The 15,446-nt window shown below is 40.2% G+C and overlaps 14 protein-coding genes across 14 annotated transcripts; 8 read left to right on the top strand and 6 right to left on the bottom strand. All coding sequences in view use genetic code 6, as the record gives it.

Moving 5' to 3' along the window:
- Positions 1 to 699: 699 nt before the first annotated feature.
- On the bottom strand, positions 700 to 1,230 carry SS50377_21783 (uncharacterized protein; the record flags this gene model as incomplete). Its single annotated transcript, XM_067905678.1, has 1 exon — positions 700 to 1,230. One exon carries the CDS (start codon positions 1,228 to 1,230, stop codon positions 700 to 702), a length of 531 nt encoding a protein of 176 aa, XP_067766995.1.
- Positions 1,231 to 1,964: 734 nt separating this feature from the next.
- Positions 1,965 to 2,258, top strand: SS50377_21782 (uncharacterized protein; the record flags this gene model as incomplete). The annotated part of the gene is made up of 1 exon (XM_067905677.1): positions 1,965 to 2,258. One exon carries the CDS (start codon positions 1,965 to 1,967, stop codon positions 2,256 to 2,258), a length of 294 nt encoding a protein of 97 aa, XP_067766994.1.
- A 426-nt stretch (positions 2,259 to 2,684) lies between these two features.
- SS50377_21781 (uncharacterized protein) lies at positions 2,685 to 3,119 on the bottom strand (the record flags this gene model as incomplete). Its single annotated transcript, XM_067905676.1, has 1 exon — positions 2,685 to 3,119. One exon carries the CDS (start codon positions 3,117 to 3,119, stop codon positions 2,685 to 2,687), a length of 435 nt encoding a protein of 144 aa, XP_067766993.1.
- A 549-nt stretch (positions 3,120 to 3,668) lies between these two features.
- Positions 3,669 to 4,394, bottom strand: SS50377_21780 (uncharacterized protein; the record flags this gene model as incomplete). The annotated part of the gene is made up of 1 exon (XM_067905675.1): positions 3,669 to 4,394. The coding sequence occupies one exon, from the start codon at positions 4,392 to 4,394 to the stop codon at positions 3,669 to 3,671; it is 726 nt and encodes a 241-aa protein (XP_067766992.1).
- Positions 4,395 to 4,665: 271 nt separating this feature from the next.
- On the top strand, positions 4,666 to 5,007 carry SS50377_21779 (Thioredoxin domain-containing protein; the record flags this gene model as incomplete). Its single annotated transcript, XM_067905674.1, has 1 exon — positions 4,666 to 5,007. The coding sequence occupies one exon, from the start codon at positions 4,666 to 4,668 to the stop codon at positions 5,005 to 5,007; it is 342 nt and encodes a 113-aa protein (XP_067766991.1).
- A 100-nt stretch (positions 5,008 to 5,107) lies between these two features.
- On the bottom strand, positions 5,108 to 5,974 carry SS50377_21778 (Cathepsin B; the record flags this gene model as incomplete). Its single annotated transcript, XM_067905673.1, has 1 exon — positions 5,108 to 5,974. The coding sequence occupies one exon, from the start codon at positions 5,972 to 5,974 to the stop codon at positions 5,108 to 5,110; it is 867 nt and encodes a 288-aa protein (XP_067766990.1).
- Positions 5,975 to 6,270: 296 nt separating this feature from the next.
- SS50377_21777 (Transmembrane domain-containing protein) lies at positions 6,271 to 7,539 on the top strand (the record flags this gene model as incomplete). The annotated part of the gene is made up of 1 exon (XM_067905672.1): positions 6,271 to 7,539. One exon carries the CDS (start codon positions 6,271 to 6,273, stop codon positions 7,537 to 7,539), a length of 1,269 nt encoding a protein of 422 aa, XP_067766989.1.
- Positions 7,540 to 7,582: 43 nt separating this feature from the next.
- On the top strand, positions 7,583 to 7,813 carry SS50377_21776 (LSM domain-containing protein; the record flags this gene model as incomplete). Its single annotated transcript, XM_067905671.1, has 1 exon — positions 7,583 to 7,813. The coding sequence occupies one exon, from the start codon at positions 7,583 to 7,585 to the stop codon at positions 7,811 to 7,813; it is 231 nt and encodes a 76-aa protein (XP_067766988.1).
- Positions 7,814 to 7,833: 20 nt separating this feature from the next.
- SS50377_21775 (Transmembrane domain-containing protein) lies at positions 7,834 to 8,910 on the bottom strand (the record flags this gene model as incomplete). Its single annotated transcript, XM_067905670.1, has 1 exon — positions 7,834 to 8,910. One exon carries the CDS (start codon positions 8,908 to 8,910, stop codon positions 7,834 to 7,836), a length of 1,077 nt encoding a protein of 358 aa, XP_067766987.1.
- A 51-nt stretch (positions 8,911 to 8,961) lies between these two features.
- Positions 8,962 to 9,351, top strand: SS50377_21774 (uncharacterized protein; the record flags this gene model as incomplete). The annotated part of the gene is made up of 1 exon (XM_067905669.1): positions 8,962 to 9,351. One exon carries the CDS (start codon positions 8,962 to 8,964, stop codon positions 9,349 to 9,351), a length of 390 nt encoding a protein of 129 aa, XP_067766986.1.
- Positions 9,352 to 10,105: 754 nt separating this feature from the next.
- Positions 10,106 to 11,653, top strand: SS50377_21773 (uncharacterized protein; the record flags this gene model as incomplete). The annotated part of the gene is made up of 1 exon (XM_067905668.1): positions 10,106 to 11,653. The coding sequence occupies one exon, from the start codon at positions 10,106 to 10,108 to the stop codon at positions 11,651 to 11,653; it is 1,548 nt and encodes a 515-aa protein (XP_067766985.1).
- A 290-nt stretch (positions 11,654 to 11,943) lies between these two features.
- Positions 11,944 to 12,327, top strand: SS50377_21772 (uncharacterized protein; the record flags this gene model as incomplete). Its single annotated transcript, XM_067905667.1, has 1 exon — positions 11,944 to 12,327. One exon carries the CDS (start codon positions 11,944 to 11,946, stop codon positions 12,325 to 12,327), a length of 384 nt encoding a protein of 127 aa, XP_067766984.1.
- A 388-nt stretch (positions 12,328 to 12,715) lies between these two features.
- On the bottom strand, positions 12,716 to 13,879 carry SS50377_21771 (uncharacterized protein; the record flags this gene model as incomplete). The annotated part of the gene is made up of 1 exon (XM_067905666.1): positions 12,716 to 13,879. One exon carries the CDS (start codon positions 13,877 to 13,879, stop codon positions 12,716 to 12,718), a length of 1,164 nt encoding a protein of 387 aa, XP_067766983.1.
- A 68-nt stretch (positions 13,880 to 13,947) lies between these two features.
- Positions 13,948 to 14,094, top strand: SS50377_21770 (uncharacterized protein; the record flags this gene model as incomplete). The annotated part of the gene is made up of 1 exon (XM_067905665.1): positions 13,948 to 14,094. One exon carries the CDS (start codon positions 13,948 to 13,950, stop codon positions 14,092 to 14,094), a length of 147 nt encoding a protein of 48 aa, XP_067766982.1.
- Positions 14,095 to 15,446: the final 1,352 nt, after the last annotated feature.

Here is a 15,446-nt window from a genome sequence, read left to right as displayed (position 1 = left end):
TATTGAATTATGCTATTGTAACAAATTAAATGATTTTGATAAAATATAAAACTATTAATACAGTATCGTCTACATACATAAAATATATAATACTATCTAGCAATTAATTGAATGATAGAGTATAATAAATATTATTTATTTTTTAATAATTTTATATAAATATATTATATATTATTTACAGTTTTATTAAACTAAAATATTCTAATGATGTTGTATTAGCTTAAAGTAAATAAAAATGCAAATTTGTTAATGTAATAATATAGGATCAACACTAGAGCCTTCACTTTAGATTAGTTGTTAAAATTATGGCTTAGCATAATTTATAAATTAATCATTACACAATACTGGTTCATTAATATTTTTATAAAAATAGAGTTACTTATAATTTTACCACTAATATATAATTAAATCTACTATAGTAAGAAATTAATAAATGCAGTAATTAATTTTAACTTTATATTAGTAAACTCATACGAAACTATTATTTTATTTAGTTGGGTGAACAAGTAATTTGATTCTTCTTTAGACAACGTAGTTAATATTATTACAATTAAAAGTTTTACCCTGAATAATATATTAATTCATTTAAATTTTGGCGTAAAAACTAAATTTCAGCTTAAATAAAAGAAATGCTAGTATTAATTAGGATTTTACTTATTTTATTGACGCATCCTTAAAGCTTGTGGTGAACTTTTAATATCACTGCTTCTAACTTATAGTTTTAACTAACAATCTAACCCCTTATTCAATTGTTTATATAGGTTTTCCTAAAACTTATTCAATTTGAGTTTTAATATATGAATAATATTCTAGATCAGTAGTGTTTACCTTGTACTTATCAAGTAGATGGATCTTTCGAAACTTTAAATCCTCCATGAATATTACCTCTTCATTTTAAAAATTTAAAGCTGATACTTGTAACGGCAGATCATCTAATTCTTAATTCTGTTAAATTATAATATCTTAGCTAAACTACATATCCTTTAACTCAAATTCACCACTAAGTTATCCTATTTGACTTTTTAAAGATACTGTAGAATCAGAATTATCTTAATGTGCATCTAAACTAACATTATGAATAACAGATACATTCGAACAGTTTTATGGAATAAACGTATTAGCTAGTCCGACTTATTAAGGCGGTAACTAATCTATATCAGCGCATTGAGAGTATTAACTCTTGCTGTTATAACACTATTTCCCTCGACTGATAATGTCTTCAATTGACATTTACAAAAATAATTTATATATGTTAATTCATTAAATATTTATATAAATTTGTATTTGAAAATGAAATTTCAATTTTATAATACTTAAGGTTTGCTCAATTTTGATCAACTTTAATTTATTCTACATACATCATATATATGCATGATTATTATACTATCGAAATTGTAGATATCACTTCATGAAGTAAATTCTATATATTCTATGTTTAATAAACTTAAACAAAGATATTTAATAAAGTTAAAAACAGATTCAATAATACTCATAATAGAAACTAACCAATGTCCTACTATCCTAATTAATTAAATAAATATTACTATATATAATTTACTTATATTTAAAAATACAAGTATATGTAATTGAAGATTATTTTGTTTTGACACAGATTGGTTATATATATCTTATTCTGAAAAATCATTTAGATATGATATGAGATTAAAAATTCTTATTATCCTTAAATCCTAATTAGACATAAAAATTATTATTCAAAAAACATATTTATATTTAAACTAAAGATAAAATTCATAGGCATATATTAAAGACCAATTTAAATAGATAGTTTATAAATCTAAGAAAACTAATTATCGATTTATTGTAAAATTAGAGAACCTTTAAGAGTCCATAATTATTGTGACGTTTCCTATTATTACTTTAATACTATAAATAATTTTATATTAATTTTCATCAATTTTTATAATTGCATTAATATATTATAATAAAGGCTAGATCAAATTTTAATGGAAGATAGGGCTTTGCTACTATATACGCACTCACATAGCATTATTGAATAGATCAATTAAACTAATGATGTAATAGATTTTGTTGTAGATAAAATACTCAAAGGCTAATAATAGTTAGATTTATTGCGCATTTAAACTCCAGATATGATTTTAATTGAACATGATAATGACTATATAAAGCATAAAATACCTTTCCAAGGTATTTAGCTGTAAATATCACTATATCTGAATGCGATTTTAGTTATTTTGGTAGTATTTATAGTAATTTGGCTGCATGAAAATATATAGTGAGGTAAATCAAATATAAAATAATATGTTTTGGATGATTGAACTAGTAAATTATATATATATATATATATATATATATATATATATATATATATATTATAAAAGGTAACCTTTATTTTGCTTTTAATATGAAAATGATTGTTATGAACAATAGATTTGATATAAAATCTGCTTTTGCTTTTAACAAAAAATATCTGATTATTGTAATTTATACACTTTTTAAGAGTTTTGTAAATTAATATATGCATAAACTTGTAATTACTAGTTTATTATAATTGTTATCGAATAGGATTTTATATTCTAGCTTATCGTTTTAATTTTAATTAAGGTTATGTGTGTGGATATTCGATTATATTTATTTATTATGCTAGTTTTTAATTAATTAAATAATATAAATCAGGTCATAAATTTTATTTTAACTTGAATAGATCACTAAATTTTATTACTAAACCAATAAGTAGAATCATTTACAATAATACTATTTCTCTTTCTTTATGGCTACAAATTACTAAAACTTTTACTTTACTACAATCTTGTCATGATATTATCCCTCATAATATTATTGTTAGCATGTATTTAAGCTAGAGCCAGATTTTTATAGAACTCGTCAACATAATTTATCTTCACTGTATCTTTCACCTTTAGTTCTGATTAGTATGACTTTGAAGGATTGATATTTGTGGAACTAGGCTCTTTAAATAAAGTTGAATGAATAGTTGTGAATTACTATCTAGGTTACTTAGGAAATGGTGAAATAAACTAACTTTTATCATTTTCAACCAATAGTTATCCATGATTCCGAGCTGAAATTTAGTGAGGCCTTAATCTTTTGATAGATAGTATTGGTAACTACATTGTCTTCATTTCTATTATTTTAATTACCTATTAAGTAATGTGTATATAGTATATTTTTTGGATGAAATATTTAAAAATTTATGAATATAGTATTTTAAACATATCATAACATCATTTTTATATTGTAATTGCTTCAAAACAATAAAACTAATAATTAATCAGTTTTTTTCAATTAAACATTATTAGTACTAATATAGGCATTATTAGAGAAATAATAAAACTAATAAATTAAGAATTTATAATTTAATAAAGCTTATATTATCTATAAAGTGCTAGGACTAACTTAACGCAGCCCTACGCTATTTTTAAATATCTTTATAATGTTGGCACATAATATGATTGCTTTGGGTCAAGTAGAAATTTTAACAGTAGTACTTAATATTTCCTATTAAACAACCTGACCAACTGCTATAATATAACAATTTAACTCGGAATATCAACTTCATAACTGTATTTTCCAACCACTAACTATATGAAGCCATACAAAATCGCTATTTCAATTAATAAATCTTATTATTAGCATACAATACATTCAATTCATAAAAATAACTCCTCATTTCACTTTTTCTTAGCGTCCTTTTCCTTCTGCTTTTTCTCCTTTTCCTTTTGATGAATAGTCCTCAATTCAACGCTAAGCGCTTTTCCATCTCTACAACTCTCGTAAACCATCTTTACGGTCTCCCTGAGGTCCAAAAACTGATTTTTCCGTTTTTCGATATCCTCGATTTTCTCTCTTATATCATCTTCCGCCATACCGTCGACGCGCAGATTTTTTTCGATTTCAACAGTCGCAATTTCCTTCTTTATTGCGTCTGTGAACCACTTGTACTCCTAGCCAGTCATCGGGCGCTCCCCGACTGACAAGAGCGCGAAGAGCTGTTTCCGCTCCAAAATGGGGTGCGGAAACGCCTGCTGCAACGAGAGCAGGTGCTGAATTTCGTACTTCAGGCGGTCGGAAATCGAGGTCAGGCGCTTCAGGTCTACGATGGTCTAGATCGCCATCGCCTGCGTGAGCTTCTCGGGCATGTTCTGCATGAAGTCCGGGATTTCGAGCTGCTTCGTCTCGACCTGAATCCCGAGAATGTCGGGCGGTGCGGTCGATTTGGGCTTCAAAATGCCGTCCACGGGGTACCCGATCGACGTCGCGAAGTGCTCGAACTCGCGGAGCGAGATGATGCCGTCCGCGTCCGCATCGAACAGAGCAAAAATGGGGCCGTATTCGGTCATCGCTGCGTTGAATTGGATCTCTTCCGGTGTGAGCTTTTTCTTGCCTTTTTTAGCCATTTTTAGCAAATTGCGGAGTGGAAGGGGAATTACTATATTATATATAATAATGGTAATAAATATGAAAAATATTTTGGGAAGGTGAACAGTAAGGAAATGAAATTGAGTAGTCTTATAGGGGATTAATAGAGATTCGGAGGATTATGGGCAATATATTATCGAAAAATAGGTAAATTGGAGTTTTGTCTAATTGCGATGGTGTAGGTCGGCAGTCGGTCACCGTTCGTCCCGGGCGCGGCTCTGAGCACTCGGCCCGTTCCACTCCACATCAATGCTGGCCGTCCTGTCACACGTGCTGAACATGCAGAGCGCCGCGGGCCTGGAGGAGGCGCTGCAGGCGAACCGCTACACCTTCGTGAAGTTCTACCTGGCGCACTGCAAGCACTGCCAGCAGCTCTCCCCGCGCTTCTACGACCTCTCGGACGCCGCCCCGGCCAGAGTGGCGCTCGCGCAGTTCAACTGCGCCCTGGACCGCGTCACCTGCGACACGCATGGCGTCGACGGCGTCCCGGGGCTGGTGCTCTTCCGCGGGGGGCAGCGCGTCGCCGAGTACGACAGCCTCTGGCGCGACGTGAAGCCGATGCGCAGGTGGCTCGAGGAGCAGATGGAGTGAGGTCGTTTCGTCGTTGGCGCGCAGTTCCGCAGGCCCGTCTGTCCCCGTGGCGCAGGTGTTACTGGCCGGTTAGGGCGCGAGTGCGTAAAACGGCGGTCACTCAGTTCCAGAACGACTGGAAGGCCTGGCTCTCGATGCCGGCCTCGTTGGCGCCCCTCACGATCTTGAAGAAGCCCTGCTCGCCCCACGCCTCGCCCCAGCTGTTCTTCACGATCCAGAACCGGGTCTCGCCCTCGGCGCCCCAGCCCACGATCTGCACGCCCTGGAAGCCGATGAGCTCGCCGACCGTGTGCTCGTAGACGCCGCTGGCGTAGTAGAGGAAGTCCTCGTAGATCTCGATCTCGGCGACCAGGGGCGCCTTCAGCAGCTGCAGCAGCATGCTGTGCTCGCCCACCACCTTCACCTCGCCGTCGGACTTGGCCTTGGCCGGCATCCTGCTGCCGTCGTCGCACCGGGTGGGGCACTTGCCGGAGTCGCCGGTGAGCCCGCTGACGTAGCCGACGCAGCGCTCGGTGGAGACGCCGCTCTTGACGAGGTAGTCCGAGCCGTAGGAGGTGAAGCCGTGCTGGCAGCCGTAGGCGTGCGCGTCGCAGGAGATCATCTCCTGGAAGGAGTAGGAGGTGTGCGCGGCGTCGACGCCCGTGATGCAGCGGACGGCGGCGAAGGTGAGGATGTTGGTGAAGGCCCAGCCGGCGTTGCAGCTCAGCTGGTCCTTGACGAACTGCGTGCACTCGGGGCGCTGGTCGGGCCAGAAGAAGCTCTGGGGGATGGGCGCCGCCGCGGGGACGAAAGGGGGGAGGCCGGAGCGCGGGCGCTGCTCCCTGGCGACGGAGGCGGCGTGGATCTGCTCGAGGCTCTTGCGCGCGAAGTAGTCGGGCATGGCGGCGCTCCAGGTGCGGCCCTGGTGCGCGTTGATGAGGTCCAGCGTCCTCTGCGAGAGGAAGCCTGCGGAGAGGGTCAGCAGCATTGTGGGAGTGGAACGGGCGGTTTTTGTGCGGAAGGGCCGCGCGGGCAGGCCGCCACGCCGAAACTATCCCGCTCCGCGCTGGGCGCCCAGACCACTTTTACCGTAAAATAGGAAGGTGGAAATATAGGTATTCGGGGCGATGCAGCGGATATTAGCGACCGCTCCCTGCCTGCAAAGTATACATATCTGCGGTAATCGGTATTTCTAATAAGGTCATGTAACACAAATTAAGAATCAGTTTCGGGAGCGGGTTTTAGCTCATATTAGGGCGTCCAGCACTCTCGGCATTTTCACAAATGGCGGCCACAGGCAAGAAACCGGCCATCTCCCTCGTCGTCTGGATCTACATCGTCTCGGGGCTCGTCTGCTCCACCGGCTGCGGCCTCGTCGCGAAGGCGATGTTCCTCGAGACGCTGCCCACCTGCCCCACCTGCGCGGCGGTCCCCTTCAACCACCCCTACATGCAGACGCTCTTCATGTTCATCGGCGAGTTCTGCTGCATCTTCATCTGGCTCACGAGCGAGTTCGTGCGGAAGCACAGGGCGCTGCCCCAGACGCCCCTGAAGGAGGGCAAGACCTTCTACCGCTTCATCCCGCACACCTTCCTGTTCGCGATCCCGACCATCTTCGACCTGGTGTCCTCCACGATGTTCAACATCGGGAACTACTACTCGGACCCCTCGGTGTACGCGATCCTGACCAACATGACCGTGGTCTTCGTGGCCCTCGTCTCGCTCTGCATCTTCCGCGACTACCGCCAGCGCTTCGACCTGCCCCAGCTGATGGGGCTCGTGATCCTCTTCCTGGGCGCCACCATCATCGCCCTCGGCAGCATCCTCTTCACCCAGCAGAACTCGGTCGCGCTCAACCCCGCGATGGGCATCATCTTCACGCTGCTGGGCTGCTTCATTGCGTCCTGGTTCTACCTGGCCGAGGAGCTGTCCCTGCGCCGGATCCAGACCATCGGCTTCATGGGCGTCGCGAACGAGGGCGGCTGGGGGCTCATCTTCTGCGCTATCGCGCTCCCCATTCTCAACATCGTGACGGACCCGCTCTCGACCACGATACCCAAGTCCAACTTCGAGGACCTCGCGGGCTGGGCGTACCAGATGTCCATCTCGTACAAGCAGGTGCTGTACCACATCTTCTACGCGCTGTTCGTGCTGGTGCTCAACTTCACCGGCATGGAGATCACCAACCACGTCTCGGCCGCCACCCGCACCACCTTCGGCTCGCTGAAGCCCATCCTGGTCTGGATCATGTCCATCTCGCTCGGCTGGGAGCCCTGGAACCCGCAGTCGACGCCCGTCAAGTGGGCCGGCTTCGTGGTGGTCACCTGCGGGGTGCTCATCTTCAACAACGTCCTCCTCGTCATCCCCTTCCTGAAGCGTCCCAACCAGGTCCTGCACGGCAAGTGGATGGGCCGGCACAAGCCCGAGGACCAGGCCGCCCCAGACGCGGACTGCCCGGCCGAGGACTTCAAACAGACCGTCGACCGGGCCGCGGAGGACGAGATCATCACCGCCGTGGAGACGCGCGCCGAGCCCCTGGAGCGCGTGCACTGAGTCGATAAATTCCTTCACTTTCCGGGATCACCTCCCCTCCACAATGTCCGAGTTCCTCGCCCAGCAGACCCACGCCTTCGCGGCCTACGTCGGCCGGCAGGTGGCGGTCGTCACGGACACCGGCGCCCACTTCACCGGGACGCTGCTCTCCTACGACCTCTACGGCAACCTGGTGCTGGACGGCGCCGCGCAGAGGCTCTCCAGCACGGAGCTGGCCCCCGCCGGCGTCACCACCATCCAGGCGTCCCGCGTGCAGTTCGTGGGGCTGCTCTGACGTGATTCGAAGCCTCTCACTCAGTAGGTCGCGCTGACCTCCCGCGTCGTGCACTCTGCGTCCGTGAGCCGGTCGACGGAGATCAGGTGCGCCTTCTCCTCGAGGATCGGGTACCTGCTGATCCTGCCCGTCTTCTTCAGCCACACGATGAGCAGCACGAGGCCCACTAGCAGCGCCGTGCAGCCCACGCCCCCGAGGGCGATGTACCCCCAGACCGGCATCCTGAACCCGCTCGCCGGCTGCACCCCGGTCACGAAGGCGTAGTCCCCGAAGGCGAACACCGCCCCCACCGAGTACGCCATGTGCCGCCTGAGCTCGGCCACGCCCTGGAACCCCAGCTCGCCGGCCGCCGATCTCCCCAGGGCGTACAGGTCGCCGCCCTTGAGGTACAGCACGCCGTCGGCGGTCAGCGCGTAGGAGGCGACGCCCGAGTCCACCTGCAGCGTGTCGTAGAACAGCGCCCCGGCAGCGTCCAGGTAGGTGGACGCGTTCGTGAACTGGAGGCACTCGGCCTGCTGGCGGACGTACCGGCCGCGCTTGGCGACGTACACCACCATCCCGCTGTAGAGCGCCAGCACGCCGTCGAAAATAGTCAACTTGGTCACCGGGAACGGCACCTTCAAGGGGGCGAACTCGCCATTCTCGGTCGTGAAGACGCTGCCCTCGCTCAGGAGGTAGACCGTCTTGTTGCTGGCCAGGATCTGCGCTATCGGGCCGCCAAACGGCACCTCCAGCGCGACTTCGGTGTGGTTGGTGCCCTGGAACAGGCCCAGCACGAGCACTGCGGCGGCGGTCTGGACAGCCAGGAAGTGGTCCGCGCAGGAGATGTTCACCGCCGCTATGCCGTCCAGCTGGCGCAGCGGCTTCGGAGCCTCGAAGTACGTGAAGCCCTCGAACAGGTTCCTGCCCCAGGCAAGCACCCTGCCGTCCGCGAGCCCGAAGGCCCTGTCCCTGCAGAGGGCCAGGTGCTCGAAGGCGGTGTCCAGCCCAGCGAAGGCGTACACGTTGGAAGTGACCTTTGGTGAGAGGGAGAGGCCCAGCTTCCCGCTGTAGTTGGAGCCGGAGGCCAGCGTGGAAGCGGCGAGGAGCGCCAGCATTGTGATCTTTGGGGTACGGGCTGTAATGCCATATAATAGGTGTCCCGCAGAATGGGAAAGGAAGCGGAGATCTGCAATGGTAGGGCCGAGCGCTAGCACATGCGCACAAGCAGTGCTGGCTAAAGCGGCTTGGCGGTCGGTTCGTAGGTTCCACCGAGTGCGGTAGGGGCTGAGTACTGTTTCAGCCCGCCAACCGCCGCTACCACCAGGTCGCTGGATTCCGCCAGGCACGCGCCCTGGAAGGACCGGGCCGTTGGTGTCAGAGCATTACCAGGGCGGAGCAGGGCTGATAAATGGACGCGAATGGTAATAAGGCTGGCAACATAGGATACTGCAATAAAGCGGTAGGGCTTCGAAACCCTGGCCAGCGTAATGTAGTAAAAAGGAATCACTCAGATACCTATCGCTATAACTAAGACTGAGGACATGATTTTCGGCTGAGCAGGGGTTTGCTAGTAAAGGCACGCAGCGTACATCAGGCTGGGGAAAGGCCCGTTTAAAATACCATCACATAGCGTAATACATATTTGTTGAAGTATAATAATAAACTATAGATAAAGTTTGTAAATAAAATATTTGATATAATAATTATATCCATATAAATATCACTTTATATAAAATTTAGGATGTAAACATGTAATTTAAGTTTGAATAGTTTACACACAAATACAGATTTTACTATATAGTTCAGCTGCAATAAATTTGAACTAAGATATTAGTTATGATTTAACATATACAGAGATTCCATATTCACTATTAGTTATATAGCATATAACACGCGTTATCTATTGTTTTTAATATCACTCAAATAATGATTTAACTAGGATGTGGCTTAAGATGAGAGAAATTTACCCACTAATTAAATTAATTTATTAAAGTACAGATATCTGATAAATCTAGAAATTATAATAATATTGCATTCTGAAAGTAAAATATAAAATAATTTTGTACCTATATTTTCATTTTTTTAATACAATCCTTATGGAATAAAATTAACTATTTTATTATACTAACTAATTTAATAAATTTTTAAAATCTACAGATTTTTGGTATTTTATTTTAGTCTTTTGATCTATGTTTAAACATAGTATAGTTTATACAAACTGAAGTTTATTTTCTATAACAAACTAAATTATTTTAAATATTGCATAAGATTAAAATGATCTAGTTACTATATATTTTTACCAAAATCAAAATGGTGATATTCGTTCTAACCTTAAATTGTTTCACTAACACGTCAGTTATCTACATATTTTAAACGTAATAACTATAAATAGGCGGGATTTTCAACTCAGGATTAAGTTCTGTAGATAAATAGGCATGTGATGTATTTACCAATGAAACTATAAAAGTTTAGGTATAAATTGGAGATATTATATTTTAGTCTGGTTATTAAATGTATAATCCGAAAGAATTATCATTATTTTTAGGCAAAATATCAGGAAACCTATTAAAAATAAATTAATTTTCCGTAGCTTTGTTTACTATAACATCAAAGAATGACAATATCTATTAATCTGGGACTTCAATGAATTTTATTACTAGAGTTTTTGATAGATAAAATTGCTTTAAAAATATTAATCTTTATTACAATACTGCTACAGATTAAATTATACTATAGAGGATTCCATAAATTACTTGCAATTTTAAAGCAGATGGAGAAGTTGAATCGACAGTTTTTGTAAAAGTCGATTCTAAGCTTACTATTCTATTAACAGATAAGTTAGGAAGCTAATATACTGATTGGTTTAGTAGAAATACTAGTTGTTCTTCATCATTTTGTGCATAACATATAGAGGATTTTTTATTTATAATATTTCCTTTCGGATTTTATAATGTGAATATACCTTAAAAGTTTACTAAATAAACAAATGCATATAGTTCGGATGGTACTATAGTTTAGTAAGATACAGATTTCAATCTAAACCTTACAATTAGATAAGTAATAGCTGAGTTTACATCAGAGGAGTTAATCCCTGAAATTATTTCAAATAGAATTAGACCTCTTTATTAAACTATAGAGATATATTAAAATATTAGGCCTGGATTAAAAGAAATATATACAGAATTTTCGGAGTTTTTAATAAATATCTGTATTGGATCTAGTAATAGTAATTCGTCCGAATCTTATTGCTTTGCTTACTTAAGCGATACTTTCATAACCAACGAATCTATTACTTATAGGTGTGATTAATAAACTGAAACAAGCTATGAAGAATGTGTTGACAATCTATTTGCTATAAGTAAATTTACTGATTCTTAAATAGGTATAGTCTACTATGATATGTATAGAGATGATGATACAATGGAATCTTTTAAGTATTACTCATCAGTAATATAAAATAGATATACTCCCATCTTATTATCATACACTGATCAATATATTTGTGCCTAGTTTCAAACTCGTGAAGGGTTTATAGTCTAACAAGAAACTATGGAGTTTGTATTGCAATGGACAACACTAGATAGTAGCCAAATACTAACAAATGTGTTTAAATTTCCAAATGATTAGGGTTATTACTGTTTTACTGCAAGTTTTTAAGAGCTACGTAGTATAATGCAAGTAAATAAAATGGATTTTATATTGTAAATTTCTGACTAGATTTTATATATAAATGAGGTGCAAGATCTCACACGGCCTATTGCTTTTGTTCATGGAATTTTGACTATGATCATACTTGCTATAGTATTAGGTGGGGGATTAACTGTTATTATGGTATTTGATACAAAAACGAGGAAGTGATTTAATGTATAGTAATTGTATAACCATCTATTTAGTTGTAAAGACATTTTAGCACATAATATTTATAAGCCACAGGGTGCTATCATCGTAATAGTGTTGTTTATTAATCATGAATGTTATATAATATTTTCTAATCATGTTATTACTGACAATATAAATTTCTATTAACATTAGGATAATGTAGACGATATGGTGATATTTGGAATACTTATTGCTAATATTTACTATGATAGTAATCTGTTAATGAAGGAAGAAAAATATAAGATCATTTTATATTTTTCCCATTCCTAATGCCTCCATATGAATTTAGGTATTCTTCACCTACTTCATCATTTACAGTGCAAAAAGAAGTCGGATAGCTTGTAAGAGATTCTATATACAGTAAAATTCGGATACAAGGAGATTTTGTAGTGCTTTTAGCGCGAAAACAGGTAGTTGATACAGATATGCTACATTTTTTATTATTTCGCCTTTCTATGCCTTAGAAAACTAACCTTATATGTAGAATATCATAATAATGCGTGGTAGATGCGTAAGATTTAGTATTTAGTACTATAATACGGGCCATACGAGTTCCCTTCGACGACTACATAGAAAATGAAGAAATAGAAGAGATAATAGACATGCTATTTGCATATGGGGTTAAAAATGATTTTTCTGATAAGAGTCAATGATTGAAGTTCCATTCACGTCGTCGCCAGATCTTACATAATTCTTAACTAAACTAACTCAATATTGCAGCTATAATTACAGAATTTCCCAAAAATTATTTACGCAATACTGCTCAATTATATTGCAAAAAGTATTAATGCACTAATTAAGAACAGCATTCTAGCAAGTTAACCCTAAATTTTCACTCATCTATTCATCTTATCATTTACGTCTACCAAGCCATATTACTTATATATCCCTACTACTATATTTTATCATCCTCAACATTACCAAATATCCACAAGCATTCACTAGTTATTTCTACAATATACATTATGCATTTTATCACAATACCATATTATTATATAATAATTAGCATTATCCCCTTCCACAAAAATTCCCAAAAGTGCCTCACTTCGAAACCTGCCATCTTATCATCTTCGCCAATACTGCCTCTTTTTTGCCCTCAGGCAGCAGGTCAACCAAATCGGTGATCAGCGCGCTGTAAAACTCCTAATTCCTCTCCAGCATCTGCATTTTACCCTCCAAAACGCTGATTTTCTGCGCCTGCTAAATGACCAATTTCTGGACGTCGCTGGGCCCGGAAACGCTATTTTCGATCGATTTTGCCCCGATTTTTGCCCCAAAAACGTCATTTTTCGTGCAAATAGCCGCATTTTGCAGCCCCTGCGCCTTCTCGACCGTCCGCTAAATCGGCAATTCCTGCGCGCAGTTCAGCCCGAATTTCCAGACGTCGTTCGACGTCGTTGTGATGCAACTGGGCCGCTTGCTCTCGAATCCTTCAGGGAAGAGCTCGCAGCAGCGCTTTTTGAGCTAATTCACATCCAGGCCATCGAATTGGGCCAAAAATTCGTCCTGGAGCACCAAAACGTCCCGCTTGGCCTCCAGGAAGCCGGAAACGCGATTCCACTCGATTTCGCGAACGCGACTTTTCGACTCGTAAACTTGAAACTCGGTGCCCAAATCCGTGAAATCGACCAGGAAGTTGTTGTACTCGCAGTGCAGAATAGCGTAAAACGGGCACAGGAAGTCGAGCGTCAGGAAGGGGTCGATTTTCTGCTGGACGGTTCGCTCGCCGAATTTGACGAAAACGACGCACTTCGTGAGGTTTACGGCGATTTAGACCGCCTGGCCGCCTATTTGCTTGCTTAGGACGTAGCTGTCACCGAGCAAAAAATCGATTTCCGTGAGCTGAAAAGAGGCGTTCGCGTACTTGAAAACGCGGCCCTGGTCGTCTACGAAGAGCAGCGCGTCGTCGACTGCGAAGAGCTTGTACTTCTCAGAACTGGGGCTCGGGAGGTCGCAGATCGGCGAAACGGCGAAATTTGATAATTTGAGCAATTTCCCATTCATTAGAGCGAAAAATTGATTTTGATTTGGAATTGCGTTGTAAAAATGCGAAAATGGGCGATTTGATGCGATTTGGGGGCAGGGTTACGAGCTGAGCTGGTTGAAGTTCGAGTCTGTGTTATATGAGGTTTGCTTCCCATGGCAGTACAGGGAGCCATTATCGTAGTGCAGGAACAGGCGTGACTCTTTTGGGATTTGTGGCATTTGGAGTACTTGCAAATTTTCGTTATATTAATATATAATAATGATATATTTTGAAAGAAGTGGAAGGAATGCAAGAACATGGTAGTGAGGAAAAGGTTACGTTCTTTGAAGCAGTGAAACCTGAGGTCACGGGAAAGAGGAATGCAAATAGCTAGGTTTTTGAAGATATCGTCTTTAACTAGCGGGTCGCACTTGCTAAGAAAATGTATTAGTGAGGTGATGATTTTAGAGTTATATTGCCGGTATAGTCGTGCTATTAAGGGGACGAATGTTTAATAGTAAGAAGTGCTTAAATTAATATGTTAAAATTGACAGTTATGATCGAAGTATAAGCTTGATTTCATTTTATATAATAGAAGTATGGTGAAATTAAAAGTAAGATGCTTTCAAATTAATGGTTATTACTATTGAAGTATATTATGATGATTGTTTTTACTTAATAAATTATAGTTTAGTAGTCCTTGTAAGTTTCTGGTAAAGGGGATTTAAATGAGTAAAATTTAACTAATTTATCGATAAAATAGTAAATTTGTCTAATATAACTCATAATAATATTAAATTTCACGTATAATAAACAGGAAATAGTATTGCCATTGTAATGATTTAAGAGGTAGAATTCAGTGTCTTTTTCATAATTGGTGGGTTATATTTACGTAAAATTTGTTATTTGTAAGAGTAATCTTAAGAACATTCACGAGTAAAGATTATAATTAAGATATGTAGCTATTTTTGGGATGTTTACACTAAATCTAGATAAATATTTTACTTTTCCGCTAATGATTTCTAAAGCTTAGTAAAATTTATAATGTTATATTAAAAAGAATAATTTTAACTATAATAATTACATATAAATAGTTTAGCTGATATTTATTCATAGAAAATCAAATTCTGACTATTTAATTTTTATAGCATATTCATTAAATTATATTGTGTTTACAGGCAAATTAAAGTCAGTAGAATTCTAGGATAAATAATATTTTTGACACAAATAAATAATGTATTTTCTGAAATATTATACATATATTCATATTATTATAAAATTAAAATCTGATTCATAAACAGTAAAAAAATATTTAAAAAATGTTATTTAATTGTATGATCATTTATAGGCTCCCATAAATGCTACGAAAATATCTAAACTCACCAAATATGGGTTCTACTAGTGTCGTTCTTAAGTCTATAACAATAGATAAAACCAGACCTTCGTTAAGTAAACCTCGAGCGTAACATAAATCTACTATTTCTTATAAAACAATAATATAGTAACCTTTAGCAAGTTCATTAACACCTCTTAAAAACAGATAAATGCGCGAAGATGATTAAGATTTAATTCTGGATACATTTATGCAACGGATAGACTAATAATGTGAAGTCCAAAGAGAATAATAAAACAAAGTTTACTTCGCTACATGTAAAGTTGTTAATTAATAATTACGATAATATTAATTAAATATGGAGGATGATGATATACTTGTAGATTTTAATCAGTTTGATTGAGTGTTTATGATCATGGTATTCATATTTTAATTATTTAGTGTATTTGAAACAGAGTTAAATTACTAGGATA

Source organism: Spironucleus salmonicida, chromosome 2 (genome assembly GCF_000497125.1).
Source record: "Spironucleus salmonicida strain ATCC 50377 chromosome 2, whole genome shotgun sequence".
Classification (NCBI taxonomy): domain Eukaryota; phylum Fornicata; order Diplomonadida; family Hexamitidae; genus Spironucleus; species Spironucleus salmonicida.
This window is presented reverse-complemented; position numbering and strand designations above follow the sequence as displayed.